The 17,323-nt window shown below is 37.1% G+C and overlaps 1 protein-coding gene across 50 annotated transcripts in view; it reads right to left on the bottom strand.

Moving 5' to 3' along the window:
* The window catches only part of diaph2 (diaphanous-related formin 2), a 716,224-nt gene that overhangs the window by 470,579 nt on the left and 228,322 nt on the right, over positions 1-17,323 (bottom strand). For 32 of the 50 annotated variants that reach the window (XR_015507851.1, XR_015507852.1, XM_087281966.1 and 29 more), the window contains one exon: positions 8,723-9,058. Coding sequence is in view for 48 of the 50 variants with exons in the window: in XM_087281966.1 (XP_087138092.1) it covers positions 8,723-9,058 (336 nt within the window). In the remaining 2 variants the exon portion in view is untranslated. Of the gene's footprint in view, positions 1-8,722; positions 9,059-12,190; positions 12,254-17,323 lie in introns of all 50 variants that reach the window. The other 18 variants (XM_087281958.1, XM_087281970.1, XM_087281979.1 and 15 more) reach the window with 1 other exon arrangement.

Raw genomic sequence — 17,323 nt, 5'->3', positions numbered from 1 at the left:
GGCACACCATGAAATATGATCAAATTATTTGAACTCAAGTTTCCTATGCCCACCGAGACTTCATTTACTTGGTCCAAAATACAGTTAAAAATAGCGTATCTTCAGGATTTTTTTCTTTAAATAAATAAACTGTATAATAATTGTATATTATTGTAGGAATAAATTGTAGGAAAAATTTTTCTTCCTCACCATGTCTATCATGAATCAGCTGTGAATAGACTGTGACGTTAGCTAACATTGGCCGTTTATCCGTATCAGCGTCACTCAACTGTGAATAATGGCAGAGCCGTGCTGACCGTTAGAGCCAATCGCAGCCCTTTCTGTTGAGTGCAGGAACACAATGACCGCAGGTGTTAAAGAACTCACTCTACAACGCTCAAAAAGTAAGCAGGATAATATTTACGTTTATTAATTTACTATAAATTCTCATGTTGTCCTGTGTGTGCATGTACTTGAGTTTTGTATGATGCATTCAAAACAAAAAGGGTTTTAGGTGCAGTACATAAATCTGACTGTTTGTGTAAAATAACAAAATTGTATTACAAGAATGTAAATATATTACACATTTTAATACAAGAATTCTTGTGCTGTGAGAGACAATCTAAAATTATGTATGTAATTGTCAATGCACTGTGAATGTCATGATATCAATATGAAAAAAATTATATATCTATATATCTAATATTTTATAGAAAATTTACTAAATAAAATGTTAAATACTGTAGCTATTTTCCTAATTTGTCATGACAACAGACAACTTTATTGAAAAATATTTTTTTAATAAACAGTAGCACAGTGTTTTATGAAATTATAGTAAATCGCATTTTAAATCGCAAATTGCAATTAGATTTTTTTTCTCTAAATTGTGCAATATATATTGACAACAAAATATTATTGTCAATTTAAATGGTGTCATGGATGTCAAACATGTGTATTAATAAAATATGCTGGTTAAGAAAATAGTTATTAAATTTTTTTTATTAAAACTTAGTTATTAAAAAAAAAATTGTTTTTCTGCTTTTTATAAAGCTTTTAGAAACCTGTAACAATTGACGTCAATAGTACGTCAATAGATGGCAATTGTAAGAAAATCAATGGTTTCAGATTTCCAGTATTAATATATATATATATATATATATATATATATATATATATATATATATATATATATATATATATATATATATATATATATATATATATAGGGGAGTTGTTAGGGGAGAGTTACTATAGTCTTTTATTATAGACACCTCCTGCTCACCATTTCTGTTTGTTTTCAAAACTGACAGTTGGAGCAGCATGATAAAATACATTAGCCACACCTATTTGCTTAGATTTAAAAAAATAAATAAATTAATAAAAAAAAAAACAGGAAGTGCATTTTCAGATTACTATTGAAGATTAGAAATGCACACTTTTTTTTCTAAATGACATGCACAGATGATTTGTTCAAATAAAATTATTTTGTTCAAATAATATATATTTATATGAATATATTTCATAGTATAAAGCTGTGAAAAGAGTTTGTTCCGAAATAAGTGCACATACCTTGTGTGTGTTTAGTTTAAGTGTGGGACTAGCATCAGGATCAAATAGATCTAAATCTGTGTAGAGAAGTGGCCTTTTAAACTATTTAAACTATATATTTTCTCGCTTATAATTTGCATACACTATAGTAACCTCCTCCCCCTCATCAGTTCTCTCCGCTTCATTACAGTATCTGAATAAGATAATTCAACTGTGCTACATATCACAATCAAACCCAACATGTATGTGTGCAATAAATTAGGTGTCTGCAAACTTGGCATTTAAGGCCTAACATTTTAAAGCTTCTGTTGTATTTTTCCTGATAAAAAAATCGAAAGAGCTTTCCATCCATATAGATCTGTCCCCAGTTTAAAGCATCAACATCTTTAGTTAAAGATCACCAAAACAGAACAGCATAAGAACAGCGGAGAAGGTTTTTGAGGTGGAAATGCTTTTTTTTTTTTTTCTTTTAAAGATTGACTAATCAGTAGGTTGCCTGAAGAAATATTCTCATTTTCAAAAACAGATATTAAAGAACAGACAGACAGATGGAATGATAGTACTCTAAGCAGACTGATATAAAAATAGAAAGAAAAAGAAATATGATAGACAAACAGATTTTTCATTGGATGGATGGATGGATGGATGGATGGATATGTGGATGGATTGATGGATGGATGAGTGGATGGATGGATGAAAATATATGTAAATTCATCCTGTTATCCTCTTAACATCAATATAAAACAATGTCTGTCATCTCAAGGTGCAATGCGTCAATCAGAATCTGGCAGCTTTTTTATCTTTCTTTATTTCTTTCTTTCTTTGTTCTTGTGCTCTGCAATCAACATATCAACCATCAAACTCGAAAGAAAAGAAAATGACAGGTTACATTTGGCATGAAATGGCACCTTTGCAAAGATGTTTCCTTCTTAATCTCAGTGTACATTGTTGTTGTAATCTTGTATAATTGCAGCCCAACACCTAGAACAATATATGCAGCAAGAATATATCAACTGTATATACTATTGCCAAGAATTCTGTGGGTTATAATTTGAATCCTGATATAGTAACTTATTGTCACCAGCATAAGGAGGTTAGTGGATAAAAATACAGTTGGTGTGTTGGCTGAAAAAACAGAACGCAATATGATTTAATTGTAATTATCAAATTGCCAAGACTACATTGTAATTACACAAGTGTGTTTTTTTTAGAACCAGAGTGAATGAACAAATGAGATTTTTCTTGTATTTCTTTGTATTTCTCTACACTGCAAAAAATGCTTTTCTTACTTAGATGTTTTGTCTTGTTTCTAGTCCAAATAGCTCAAAATACTTAAGTCAAGAAGCCTTTTCAAGCATAAAATGTCTTGTTTTAGGCAATAGTCTACCAAAATTAAGGGATTTTTTACTGAAAACAAACAAAAAAAAATCCGTCAATGGGGTAAATTGATAATTTTGTCAATATTTTGGTATAATTATTCTTCAAAGACAAGGCAACCGTATTTATATACCAACTTTCATGCACTATCATCATTTAAAGTGCTTTACATAAACAAAAATAAAAGTTTAAGAAAGAAAAATGTGTATAAAATAATTTTAAAAAGTTTTAAATGTGGTAAAGCAGGTTTAAAATGAATAAAAAAAGTATAAAAGAAAGACATTCAGTAAAGCACAGCGCCCATTCAGTAAAGGCACAGCTAAACAAATGTGTGTTAAGCAAGCGGCAACATCTCACTCTCTCGTGAAGCTACTGTAATACTGTAATAAATAAAACTGCAATTCATCGAAATTCCGCTAGGCTTGGCTCCATAATAGAGCACATTTCTATTGACCCCAATGGTAAAATAACCAACTTTACAGCAGAAAAAAAATTGTTTACAGCCTGGTATAAAAAAATTAAAAAAAAAACATTTGTTGTGTATAACTAATATTCCACTTCATGAGAACTGTGAGGAGGTGATTTTTTATTTTTATTTTATTATTTTATATCTCTCAGTTTTCATTTATATTAAGTTAAATAAGTCTGCATAATTAAGGTCGTGGCTACCCGAGTGACAGCTCGGTCTCGCTGGTTGCCATCATATCACCTCTGACTAGCCACTGAACTCAGCATATGCATTGTATTTTTGTTTTATGTGCCTTACACAATCAACTGCCTTATGGAATTATTTCTTACAATTATCAGATAATATGGCATGCTGTGCACTTAATTGTGTTCACAAACCATTCAAGTAGCCCACATTTTTGAAGTGAGTGATATTATATACTTATATACCATCTCTATAAATGTATTTGTTTTGTTTCAGATAATTTATCTTTTATAATTTTCTTTAGAATTGACCGCACTTCAGAATCTGACAGATTGATTAGCTGTAGCCTACAGAACAGTCATCTGATTCCTTGTCATATAGTCTTATGCCTGGATTTCATGAATAGCCTTGCATTTACTAACAGACTATATTTGAAGTATTTGGAAGTAATTTGCGTTTTTTGCTCCAGTAGAAAAATGTCATAAGACCAATGCTTAATGGCTCAATGTATTACAACAGTGCTTTAAAAAAAAGAACAAACACTTTATTGACATAGTATACAACCAAGCACTTGTGGTCAGAACACAAATAAATTGCAGGTATTAAAGTAAGCGCTTCTCCCAAAGAAAAGCCAGTCTAAGCAAAATGCTAGCAGGCATCTGTAGCTTCACCTCTTTGCCCTTTTTTGGTTATCCCCGGTTGTTGCAATGATGCGCGAACAAAATGACGATGGTTGGCTGCGCCAACTTGTAGCTTTATTTGTGATCTTAAGAAACCTATGGGTGACGTCACGAATTCTACATCCCTATTTTTTATAGTCTATGGCAGGGGTGTCAAACTCATTTTAGCTCAGGGGCCACATGAAGGAAAATCTATGACCAGGAGGGCCTGACTGGTAAAATCATGGCATATTTAACTTAAAATTCACAACTTCAGATTGTTTTATTTGTTTTAAAACAATCAACATAAAACAGGAGCATGAGGACAACACAATTTCACGGTAATTTGTAACTTTTTGATTTAATGGCTAATTTATATGAATTTGTACAATATCATTCAAACAATTTAGCATGATTTGCTTATCCACCAAATGATCGTACATTTTCGTATGTCTGAACTCACACGAATTAGCCACTAAACTGACCAAAAATACAGTGTTGGGCAAGCTACTTGAAAAATGTAGTGAGCTAAGCTATTAGCTACTCTACTTAAAAATGTAGTTTAACTACACTAAAAGCTAACCCTTGGGAAATGTAGCAAGATAAGCTAAAAGCTACTTGGCAAAAGTAGCTTAGCCACATATAAGCAATTTTTTTCGTTTTTAAATCGAAGCAACTTAAATCCAAGTCAATCACATCTTAGTGATCAATAAAACTGCTTCAGAACGAATCCCTCTATCTCAGTCATCTTTCCATCAAGCAAATTTCTCATGTTAGCGATGTCTCCGACCAGAGCCAGAGGTGGCGGTAACGCACCAAAAGGTTTGTTGTCAACCACCGAAAAACAGGAAGAAGAAATTGTCATTCTTGCCATTATATGGATTAACTTTCATCGGCTAGACACTGGCCTCACAGCTCTGTGAATTTCAGTGCCGTCACTTATTGATCCGCGATCAGTAAATCTGTGGACACTACTGCGCTACTTCACTAATAATATGGCTTCGCTACTGAAAGGCTATTATTACTAATTTAGAAAGTAGCGACGCCAGCACGCCACCACCACTCTACTGATAAATGTAGTTAAGCTAATAGCGTCACTATTTGTATCGATGGTACAGCCCAACACTGCGGAAATAGTTACGTTTTCTCCTGAGAATACCCCAGTGTTGTATGGCAGGGCATAGATGTGTTTTTTTTTTCTCTGAGAAGGCTGTCACACTGACGCTAATTCAGGCATCTGTATCAGATGAAATTAACTTTGCAATTGACACCATTGGAACAGCAGTTTCATTTATTGAAAAATTGCATCTGATTTTAATGCTTTACAGAATCATCTTGTGGGCCAGATTAAACCTGTTTGCGGGCCTGATCCGGCACGCGGTCATATGTTTGACAACCCTGGTCTATGGTGTTAGGTCTTGATTTGAATATGCCTAATGTTGGAGCACATTTGATCAAGACAAAATGCAAGAGAGTATTTTGTTTGTCTAGAAAATGCTTCTTGATTTAGGAAATTTTAGATATTTAGACTCAGAACAAGACAAAAAATCTAAGTAACAAAAGCATTTTTTGCAGTGTATAAATCCCTCAAGCCACTAGCCATTGGTAGACTTGGCAAAATGTACAATTTTGTCCTTTGATGCATGTCCAAAAATTCATTCTTGTGCGTATTTGTCTTTAATATAAATCACACACTACTAGTTCAGATCGCATTTGCAATCTGAATAAATCTGAGAGGAACAGTGGAATTGCACAGAGTGACAGAGTGAGAAATGAACAGTCTCATTAGTGTGCTGCCTCATAAGGGCACTTGTGTAAAAAAAAAAAAAAAAGAAGAAATTCTGTGACTCCTTCCAAACAGAGTAATTAACACAAGGCTCAGCCAGGGTGACCTTGTTCATGCTCAAGCAGCAGAGAGAAATGCTGTAGCTTCCTCTCGCCTTGGGCGGCTACACCCATCTCCGAGCAGAAACGCGAGCATCTCCAAAACGGTCTAAGCCGCAGATGCGAGCAATCATTTACTTTTCCATAAAGGAGTGCGGCTCCCCAGTGTGGGTGTTCTAACGGTCGGAGAAATTACATTACAGCACCTCCAGGCAACAATCTCCGATGTGGCTATTTGAAAGTCCGTTACATGCTTAAGGGAAAGATCAGGAGGAGTGCAGGGGCTGGAGTGTTTCCCGAATTTAGTGCTGCCGGCTGCTTTTACTGTCTGTTATCTTTCTCGCTTGTGAGAGATGGAAGCGTCTCTGGTGGGTGATTTAAAATAGCAAGATACCAAACTGATTAGCATTCTCATTTTGATCCGCTCTCCATCACCTATCACTGACACATCAGCATAATGACACCTGAGAGATCGCAGCATGGCAATGCATGTCGTCGCATTGGCCGTGTCTGTATGAATGATTCAAGTACGCTTACAGTATGTGTCAATAGTTAAATGTACAATATTTTCTTACTGTAATGTTGTTGCTCTTTTGTAACTTCCTTATATATTCTTATTCCTGTCATATTTATGACAAGAGTTGTTGTCATGCTACCAATAAATGAGAAGAAATTGAAAATGAGTTTAGGTTTAAGTAAAGCAAGTTAAGTTTTTGTGTTTGTTTGTTTGTTTGTTTTTTGTGTTAAATTGTTGTTTTTATCAGAACTTAAGGCTTAAATAAAATTATTCTTTAATTTTTTATAGCTGAAGGACATGGCTCTTCCACCAAATACTGCTTTTTATTACTGCTGTATTCGAACTCTTTTTATTGCCAAAAGCACATAACCATTAACACATAACAATGTGTTATTTAATGCATCATTTATAATCATAAATGCAGAGAAATTAGGATTTCCCAAGAGTTTACACTTAACTGATCAGCTGTCCTGGTAGAGAGCCCTGAGCTCATAAGGTCCTTGAGCCTTGGGCTCCCTCTCGTTTACAGGGCGATAGGGGGAGTTTGAGCTCAGGTAGGTCTCGAGAACTCCCCTCTCTTTGTTCAGAGCTGATGACAGATCATAATTTGCTATATAAAGATATACTACTGGTTAAAAGCTCGTCTATAGAGTTAATTTAGATTAATCAATTCACTTATGACACTTGTTTTTGGACTGTGGGAGGAAACCAGAGAACCCGGGTGAAACCCATATGAGCACGGGAAGAACTTGCATAACTCTGTAGCGAAACGATAGCTGTGCTAACCACTGGGCCACCGTGCTGCCCTGTAAAGGGAAAGGTGGAGGAGTAGGGGTGGTAGGGGAGATTCCTCAGGGCGATGATAACTGTAGTAAGAAAAAGACTTTGGTTATTTATAGTGAGTCAGAAATCTGATTGGTGAATCATGCATTAGTTAATGCGGGACCAGCCATGTTCAATCATAATCACATGCTCCTCTTGAAATAAGTTTATAAATAAACTTCAGTTAAGTTGTTGTTGTTTTTTTTCCTATTAAGATAAATTGTGTGAGGGAAAACCCCCAAAAAACATAATTTGCAATTAATTACATATTAAACTAAATTAAAACCTAAACACATTTTTAAAACCTATTTAAGATTATAAAAGAAGTTTCACATTATTACAGTTTTACTGCAATTTTGATCAAATAAATGCAACCCTGGAAAGCAAAACATTAATTTTGATGAAAAAGAGTGTATTTTATCCATTATAATAGAACTCGCTGTAATTTGCGCATACAGCAAACCACACAAAGTCAACTTGGCTCATTAATACAAAAGAATTACTACAAAAAATAAGAAACGGTGCCCTTGGGGCTAAATGGATCCTGCTTAGTAGCTCTTGAGCTTTTCAAAGTTGACTAGCTCTGATTTATACTATGTATGATTGCTAATTGAGTATCTTACAGAGAATGTCTTTCTCTTTTTTTGGATTTTCATAGGACTCTGCTTTTTTTTTTTTTTTTTTTTTTGTGGAGGAGCGTATCATCTCCGCACTCACACATAAAGGAGTTAAAGACAAGGTCGAACATAAGCTTGCAAAAGTACAAATACATTAATTCGTTTTTCAGACTGTTAAAGTCCCCAAGGTGACGGGTAAATTAATGATTGAGAGTTAAAAAGAAATAGACGACATGAGGAGGCTGACCCATAGAAATCACATTTATATGCAGGGGTGGATTACGCAACACTTTATGTATTTGTGTTTTGTTTCATTTAAACACCAAAATATATTCAATTATGACCAGAATGTGCATGCAAGGGCACTTGAGCTAATGAAATAGTTTACGGGCCGATATCTTAAAAGGGAAGCAGAGTGGCGAGTCGTGAGTCTCACAGCTCAACGCTCTTTTTAATAAGCTGCGTGTACTCGTAGGCTTTGCACCATCAACTCCCACTGAAAAAGTCACTCTCTTTTTCATCCTTTCTTCTCGTCTTCCTCTTACATGCTGGGAAAGCTAAATTACCACAACGATTTGCAATTTACTGCCAACCTTGGAGGGTGTTATTTGGTTCTCATAATACAAGTGTCTTTAAATTGCTCCGATGGCATGCTTGTTTTTCTTACCTTGGACCAGTTCACCCGCTTCATGATGGAGTCGGGTTTGTAGGTCTTCTTGGGTGCCAGTCCGTAAGGCAGCTGGACAACAAGTGGAGGAGGTGCCGAAGGCATGCCAGGAGGTGGAGGTGGGCCTCCTCCAGGTGGCAGAGGCGGAGGTCCGCACCCAGGCGGTGGTGGAGGCGGCGGAGGGCCCAAACTTGCAGGAAAAGGAGGTGGAGGAGGAGGAGGTGGTGCACCTCCGATTGGGGGTGGAGGAGGTGGAGGAGGAGGAGGTGCAATGCCACCTGGTGGTGGTGGAGGTGGTGGAGGACCAGCACCGGCTGCTTTAGGTCCTGCCGCAATCTGCAAAGGAATTAAATAGAGTGAGCGACAAGAAAAGGGCACTGTGAGCAAAACATTCACCTCAAACACTCCCAGTTCAGCCTCTACACCCAAAGGCCCATGCTTTTATCACCAGTACATGTTTTATCCCATCAGAACTAACGGGTGAGACAAGGGCAAAGGAGCGTGGAGGATAAAAGACACAGTGTTTACAGCAGCTGACTTTTCAATTTGAGGAGAGTGCATTAAAACAAGTCTAGAAATCAGAGCTAGGGAGAGGTTGGTGGGTGGTGGGGGGGTTGTAGGGATTCATCACATGCATTAAGTAAGAGTTGATAAAAGCAGATGGATGACTTAGGGCCGCTGTGGCCTTCCCTCCGGGCAGCATTTCTCTCAGCAGCACTGAGCATCTGCCTGTCTAGCGCACAGAGCTCTGCCTCCTGAGAGCCAAGTAGGGGCCAGTGCTCAGAGAAGCCTGAGCCCACTGCCTCATCCTCTCACTGGGGAAAGTGGGACATGGCAAATCCTAAGGGGCAGGTAGTCACATTAAGTATGTAAGTAAATAAATGTCAGGTCAACCGATGAGGCCGGTAAACTCTCCAGGAAAGTACACACCTGTCAAGTGCTCAGGATTTCAAAGGAGCTATTTTGACAATCTGCATGTGTGTCTGATGGAAGGACTTGTTTGATCCAGTGAATCCTGCCCATTGCCAAATGTGAGTAGAAGATTTAGTAAGCAATTGAAATTGGTGAGGGATTAGTATATATCTACTATATTATATATATATATATATACTACTTTTTTGTGGAAAAAAGCCAAAACCTCAAATCGCAGGCTATTTGTATTAGTTGTGACATTAGTTCACTGTGCATTCTGATGTAGAAAATTATCAAATGTTCAAAAAAATGTAGATAAACAATACGAGAAAGGATACATTTGGGCATTGCACACTACCATAATAAAACTAATGCATATGAGCCTCACAGAATTCCTGTAAGCCTTTCACTCTGTCTCGTTTTCCTTCTCATACACACACACGCACACACAATTTAAAAGTCATTTGATATTCAGATTAGCAACAGGGAATGAAAAAGCATCTGACACTGAGGGCATAACTCAAAAGAAACAAACACGATGAAGTTTACGATGATAATCTGTTATTGTTTTTAAGACATAATGACATAAGCGTTCATTCGTTCCGTATGGAACATATTTAACTGTGATTACACTGAATGACAAGATGACAGTATCGATATTTGTTTGCGGATGAAATATGGAAAGCACTTTGTGTAGACTGATTCATCTCGTTTAATCATAAAGCATAACAGATGAGAGTAAACCATTAGACTTGATTAACATGTAAATTGCCTCTGTAATTTGCTAATAGATTGAGCGTATGAATAGGATGCAGCCACCTGAACCTTTAGCAGTAATGAGAAGAGTAATCGGGCCTGAATGCTCACGCAACTGGCAGTCGACCTCTTTGCGTTATCCTTTAGATCCTTAACCTTGACCCATAATTCTTTCGTTCTCCTGCTAAGATAACTGAAGTTCATGAGATGGTCTTCAGGAACAGAAGCCATTATGGAAGAGTCGGGGCTCAATTCATCCAGGAACTGATAAGACCGAAGGCGGCAAATGTCCTGACAAATCAGCCCTGCTCGGTTTGCAGTAATAATAATAAACAGGTATTTTGAATCCCTGATAAAGGGTGGGCCAAGCTCTCCAGCAACAAATGATATGCAAATGTCTCAATTAGAAGTCCCAATTGCTCAGATATGACTTGACCTTTGGATGATTACAAAGCAATTTTTCCCTTCTTCTCAAAACTTGCTTTGTGCCTCATTCTCATCACTGCTTAGTAAAAAAGTTTCTCATTTTCTAAAGCAATTCCCCTCTCTGCACTCCAGCCTCAGTTCAGTTGATTAGGAGAATGATATGCATCGAGCCACATTTTTATATGCATTACCGGGTGTTTGATTACACAATGCAGGCAGTGGATTGTTTATTAGAGGGGAAATTAAAAAGGTGTAGGAGTATCATGCAGGAAGCTGAGGTCCCTTGACGAGTACCCTGTCCCATGATTATGCGTCTGTCAATCTCCGGCCCGTTGTGACCCATTTTCTCTTTTAAGTTTAATACAAGAGAATGGCAAGCAAATTAGCTGCTAAATTAGAGCACCGTCATTTCCGCATCGCTTTGGCCCTCTGTGGCAGCTTGTGGCGCGCTGCAGACCCTCCAGCCACGCTTCTGGAATGCTAATCAGCCTCAGGCACACAATTTTCTCCAGCCATACCCCTTATTCTCTTTAAACAATATCCATCATTTAGACCAATTTTACAAGCAAAACCCATTTTGCACAGGAAAACGTTTCATTTAAGGCTCCTTTCCCCCTCTGTTTTCATTTTGGTTTCTAAGCATGCTTTAAAAAGCAATTTGTGTCTAAAAAAATGTTGACTGCTAAAGGTCTAACTCAACTGGACTTGCTGGCCGTGTCCCATACTATTCAACTGCACTAATTAGCAGTCGGCGTGTCTGAAACTAGCTGTTCTCTACTGACAGAAGAATATCAAGAGGAGGATGCATTTAACAGAAACAGTCACAGTTTTGGGTAATTAACTAGGCCTAACACACAATTAAACCATCCACATCTCAACTCTGATGAGCGAGAGGCAAATTCAATTAGATTTGGTTACTACTGAGGGTTGCAGTACTCTAGTTAAATGGAAGCGAGGGGTTTAATTTTTCCTTTCCCTCACTGTGGCACCATGTTGTTCCTGTAGCTTATGTGAAAGAGAACTCCAAAGTAAAGCAAAACCGGCTGAGTCATATACTTTCTAGCGTCTGCGGTAATATCCACAGTTATAGAGATTCTGTTTTGGCAGGATTCACCGTCACAAGCTGTTTAAATGCTGGATATGTGAGAAGGATTATGGCCTAATTGTGTAGCATGCATTTGTAATGAATGATTGCACAGCATCTGTTGAGAGTCTTGAGACAATACAGAAAATCAAGGCTCTGGTTGATCACTGAGGGGTAGCAGCTTTGATCAACCTGTTAGGAGGTATAAAAATGCAGATTTTCAAAGATGCTGGCGGGTGGCTGCGTTGAGCATGCTGGGAAGGGGAGGGAGGGGTTGGGAGAACACCCACCTTGCTGTTTCTTTCGCTGATGCTTTTCTCAGCCTCTTTTAGCTTGTCTCGCTCACTAGTCAACTGGACAGGTGAGGGACAGACAGACAGATACAGAGACAGACAGAGGAACGGTCAGGAAAAAAACAGAGATTCCAAATCTGGAAGTGGATCGCCAACTTCATCGGAGGTCACATGGCAATAACACTTATGGGCAGCAAGAAATTGGATGCAAGTAGTCTACCTGAACATCATCAAAAAACACCTCTTGCCTACTAATGAAGTAATACAGAGGTTTCATTAGCACTTGTTTTGAGCTTCCTGCTTTAGAAAGGTTTGCTCTGTGTGAATTCATAAATTAAGAACATCATTATACACTCTTGCACAGCTCCAGTTAGCAACACAATAGAGCACAACAGAGCCTGTTCAAGTTTTTAGGCAGCCTTGGTTGCGAAATTACTTTTACTAATTATCTATTTTTGTTTTTCTTTTGTTAAAGGCCATGAAACCAGCCTATCCTGCTGTGTGTCACAAAATTCAGAAATTTAATTTGAGGAAATAAAAGAGCGTTTACATTTTATTTTATTTTTTTAATTGGCTGATTTCGGGTGATTTTAATGATTAACTTTTTTTTTTTTTGCAGAATCATGGGTAATGCAGATTTTCACAAGGAATTCTACTGTTATAGAATATATACTGAATATAAGTTAAAATTATTCTGCCTGATGATCGCAGCTCACACTGGATCTGTCTTTATAGGTTTATACATTATCATTAACATTTAGTTCCCTTATGAAAACCATTATCAAAGAAAAAATTGCATAAGGCAAGGCAAGTTTATTTACATAGCACATTTCATACACAATGGTAATTCAAAGTGCTTTATATAAACAATAATAAAATAAACGAGAAAATAAACATTTAAATAATTAAAAGTAATTAAAACCGATAAAAACATGATAGTGCGATCTATCTGAGGTAGCACAGTGCTCATTCAGTAAAAGCAAGGCTAAACAGATGTGTTTTCAGTCTTGATTTAAATGTGCCTAATGTTGGAGCACATCTGATTATTTCTTTCCAGCAGGAGTGGGTGCAGTAGCTGAAGGCAGATTCACCCTGCTTTGACTGAACCCTTGGAATTTCAATTTATTTGATCCTAAAGATTTGATCTAATAGGTTTTTATTCAGTGAACATATCTGTGATGTATTGAGGTCCTAGGCAATTTAGTGATTTATAATCAAGTAATAATACTTTAAAATCTATTCTGAATGTAACTAGGAGCCAGTGTAAAGACCTGAGGACAGGTGCGATGTTCTCTGATTTGCTGGTTATGGTCAGAATAATGGCAGCAGCGTTCTGGATAAGCTGCAACTGTCTGACTGTCTTTTTGGGAATGCCAGTGAGGAATCCATTACATTAATCTTCACTGCTGCTGATAAAAGGATGAACAATATTCTCTTAGTCCTTACTGGATGCAAAAAATCTAATTCTTGCAACGTTTTTGAGAAGAAAGTATGCTGATTTAGTTACTGCTTTGACATGGCAACTGAAAGATTTTAGGGCTGGGCCGATAAAACAGTATCGAAATTTATAATGATAAAAAAGTTTGATTTGAAGTTTCGGTATGAAGCACTATAGCTTTATTAAAATTTGGCTGCTGAGCGCACACCTTGGAAGGAATGCCAAAAAGTTTAGGGTTATTTTCAATCAAGGCGCACGGCTTGCTGCAATACAAGCATTTTCCAGGCGCACCAAGGTGAAAACATTTCAGAATGATGTGTGCGCACCCTGATTCACGCAAGTAGAACTAAATCTGCTTAACTTTTTGTATGCAATATACACTTTTCGGAAATAAAGGCAGACCAGACAACACAGAGCACAGAGACGCCAGAGGAGTGCGAGCACAGAGCACTTTGAAAATGGTGAAAGGAAACTGAATCCACGCAATTTTCACGTGATTTTCGATGCAACATGTGAACAGACTGTAAATATAAAAGAATGTAAGGATGTCGACAGAGTGGCTTTTAGGTTTCTTTTCTTGTGCAGTTTTTTTTATTATTATTTATTTATTTTTTGACTATTAAAACTATTTGCATTGTTAATAATATTGGCAAACTAAAATAAAGTGGTTAAATAATTAAAATAAAATCATAATATTCCTAAACCGATTGTAAAAACAATATTCAATAATTATCGATACTGAATGATATCAAACATTATATTGTGATTTTTTTCCTGTATCACCCAGCCTATAAGATTTAATCTCTCACACCCTACTGGCTCCAGTCGCATCTACAACGCTTTTGTTCCAATAAAGTTTGCTTGTTGTGCAGTCGATGCACCTTTGCACTTTTAGAGTTGATTCTGGAATCCTGCTCTTTCAAGTCCTTTCACTGCGTTGTGACGTGCCCAATGAATTTAGCACAAGCACTTTGAACTCACCATGAGCTGCCTCTTTTTTAAAAAATGAAAAGGAGAAAAACAACATCTTAACAGCCTCTTTTCATTCAGAGGAAGCATACTCCACAGCTTCTGAAATACTCTTATATGGTGCAGTTTCCCCATATTGCACGTAGGGCGGAATCAAATATTAAAGACATGTAATGGAAAAGAAGACGGATGCTTCCGCGCTGAAGGAACTGAAGGGGGAAAAAAAAAACTTTGATCATATTTGAAATGCTGTCCTTGCTCGAAGTGTTTAGTAAGCTTTTGTTTGTTTTATCTTTATTTATTCTTTGAGGATTTGAAGGTAGAACATTAGCCAACACATTGAAGAACAGCAGCACCTTCATTTATTCTGTGTGATCGTTTCCTCAAAGCGAGAGAGAATGAGTAGGCTCAAAAAGGCTGCATCTCAAAAGGTGAATGACTGAGCCGTGTCCCCTGATACTGACCATAGCAACAACCCAGGGCACATGGCAACTGGCTCCATGATTCAAGTGTAGTGCCATCCTTATCGGCATCATTACCGCCAGACTCCTTTGCCAAATCCAGCCCAGCAGAGGCAATAAGACACAGGTTCATCCCTGTACTGCGATCTTACGAGTCCCATGTTGGTGCAGACAGCTGACCACAGAGCTTTCAGAAACCTATCAGGGTCCTTGGAAAGATTTCCCCTTAGTATCGCCTTCTGTTCTGAATTATTAAGCAAGCTATGGTTCGATTCCTCACCTCCGGATCTATTCCCTTTCTGTTGACTAGCCAAGAGGGAGGGAGGGGTTGAGAACCCTCGAGAAAAGTGTTGCACTTTGTTGGCGTTAGGATGATGCAACTAGTAACTGCAGTCAAACAAGAAAGGGAAATATCAGAAAATGAAAAGAAAGACCATAGCTGCATTTAAAACCCGGCTTGGCAGAACAACTGAGCAGGAGGTCTAATAATGCATGCACTCTCATTAACTTTTAAAAATACATGAATTAAAAGTGCAGAGCTCTTTTATTATTTGATTCTGTCTATTTCGCATTCACTCTGTCCAAAATTTCCCATAACAGCTGCTTTGATGAGCTCAGACGACTATTATTTTCGCATGAGCTGTTGCGTTGGCTCCTCTGAATAATGGCCCTCTTCAATTATGTGTTAAAGGCAAATCTGTTCATAAGCATGTCTTTCCTGTCATCTCTTTGTTGTCCTTGAACCTCGGTCAACCTAATGGCACAAAATATGAAATTTGGGACATTCATGCTTTCCAGCTCCAAACTCTTGAAACAAACATCATAACGTAACCTATTGAGGGTTATTTTAGATACTGTGATTATCACAGAGAGGTAAAATAGGAATGCAAGCTTTTTAGAGAGCTGACATCTGGATCATTAAAGGGATCTTCCACCCCCCTAAAAAATGTAAATGCTGTTATTAATTACTTAACCTGATGTTGTTCCAAACACCTAAGACCTTTGCTCATCTTCGCAACACAACTTAAGGTAATTTGAATAAAATCTGAGGACTTCCTCATCCTCCATAGAGACCAACAATCCAAAGATGTTCAAAGTGCAGAAAAAAGGAAACAAAAACCTCTGGCCATTGACCAACTAAAAGCTTGTAAAAACCTTCATGTGTCTTCAGCGGTACAACAGTAATCATACAAAGCTCTAAAAACAAATTTTGGGGTAAAAGCTTAAAAAAAAAAAACTTTGTGCGCCTTTGTCTTCTGTTCCACAGTAGGTCAGGGAGCGCATTTACTGCAGGCAATACAACACAATCTTGTGTCAGAGTCAGCAAGGCAACTGTCAAGTACTATATTGCCCATATTGTATTTTATTTTATTTTTTTGCACAGAAAAGTGTGCCAAATCGGACCTTCATATGATTACAGTTGAACCACTGAAGTCACGTGGAATGTTCTAACGATGGTTTAGGTTCCCTTTCCGGAATTTGAAGGTCCCAGGACCACTGATGTAAATGAAGGATGGGAGAGCTATCAGATTTTATTCAGTCATTCATTTTATTTTCAGCTTAGTCCCTTTATTAATTAGGGGTTGCCACAGTGGAATGAACCGTCAACTTATCCAGCATGTTTTACACAGCGGATTCCCTTTAAGCTGCAACCCACCACTAAGAAACAGCTATACAGTCTCATTCACACACAAACACTACGGATAATTTTAGCTTAGCTAATCTGCTCGTGATGCAGGGGTGATGTATAAAATACTGTTTCCGGATCCAAGCCGCTACTTATTTGACTTGTTTACATTTACTGCGCGTGCAGAAATCCGCAGATTTACACATTTACATCTATGCATTTACTTGTGTAAATGTGTGTAAATGTATATTTATTGTTTTTTTTTATACATTTTACTAATATTATTGTGATATAATAATAGTAATATTAAAATGTTCATATGATTTATTTACAATATAGTTTGTAAAGTAATATTTTCTGTCTTTTAGTATTTTTAGTCTTTTAGTATATGAGAGATTTGCGTTGTTTACCAAATACTGTAAGTGGATCTAATTGGATTTGCACTGTTAACATTAAATAAAAGTTTAAAATGTATTATTTTTTTTATTTCATGCATTTAATTATAATACTGCTAAAATAATTCCACATACATCTGCTGATTTTTTACAAAATTCAGAGCAGAAACAGCAAAAAAATGTCAGCCGATTCTTTTTGGCCCTAGTCATATCACACATCAAAGTGAATTTTATATAAAA

This window comes from Danio rerio, chromosome 14 (assembly GCF_052040795.2).
Source record: "Danio rerio strain M-AB ecotype USA chromosome 14, GRCz13ab, whole genome shotgun sequence".
In the NCBI taxonomy this organism is placed as follows: Eukaryota; Metazoa; Chordata; class Actinopteri; order Cypriniformes; family Danionidae; genus Danio; species Danio rerio.
This window is presented reverse-complemented; position numbering and strand designations above follow the sequence as displayed.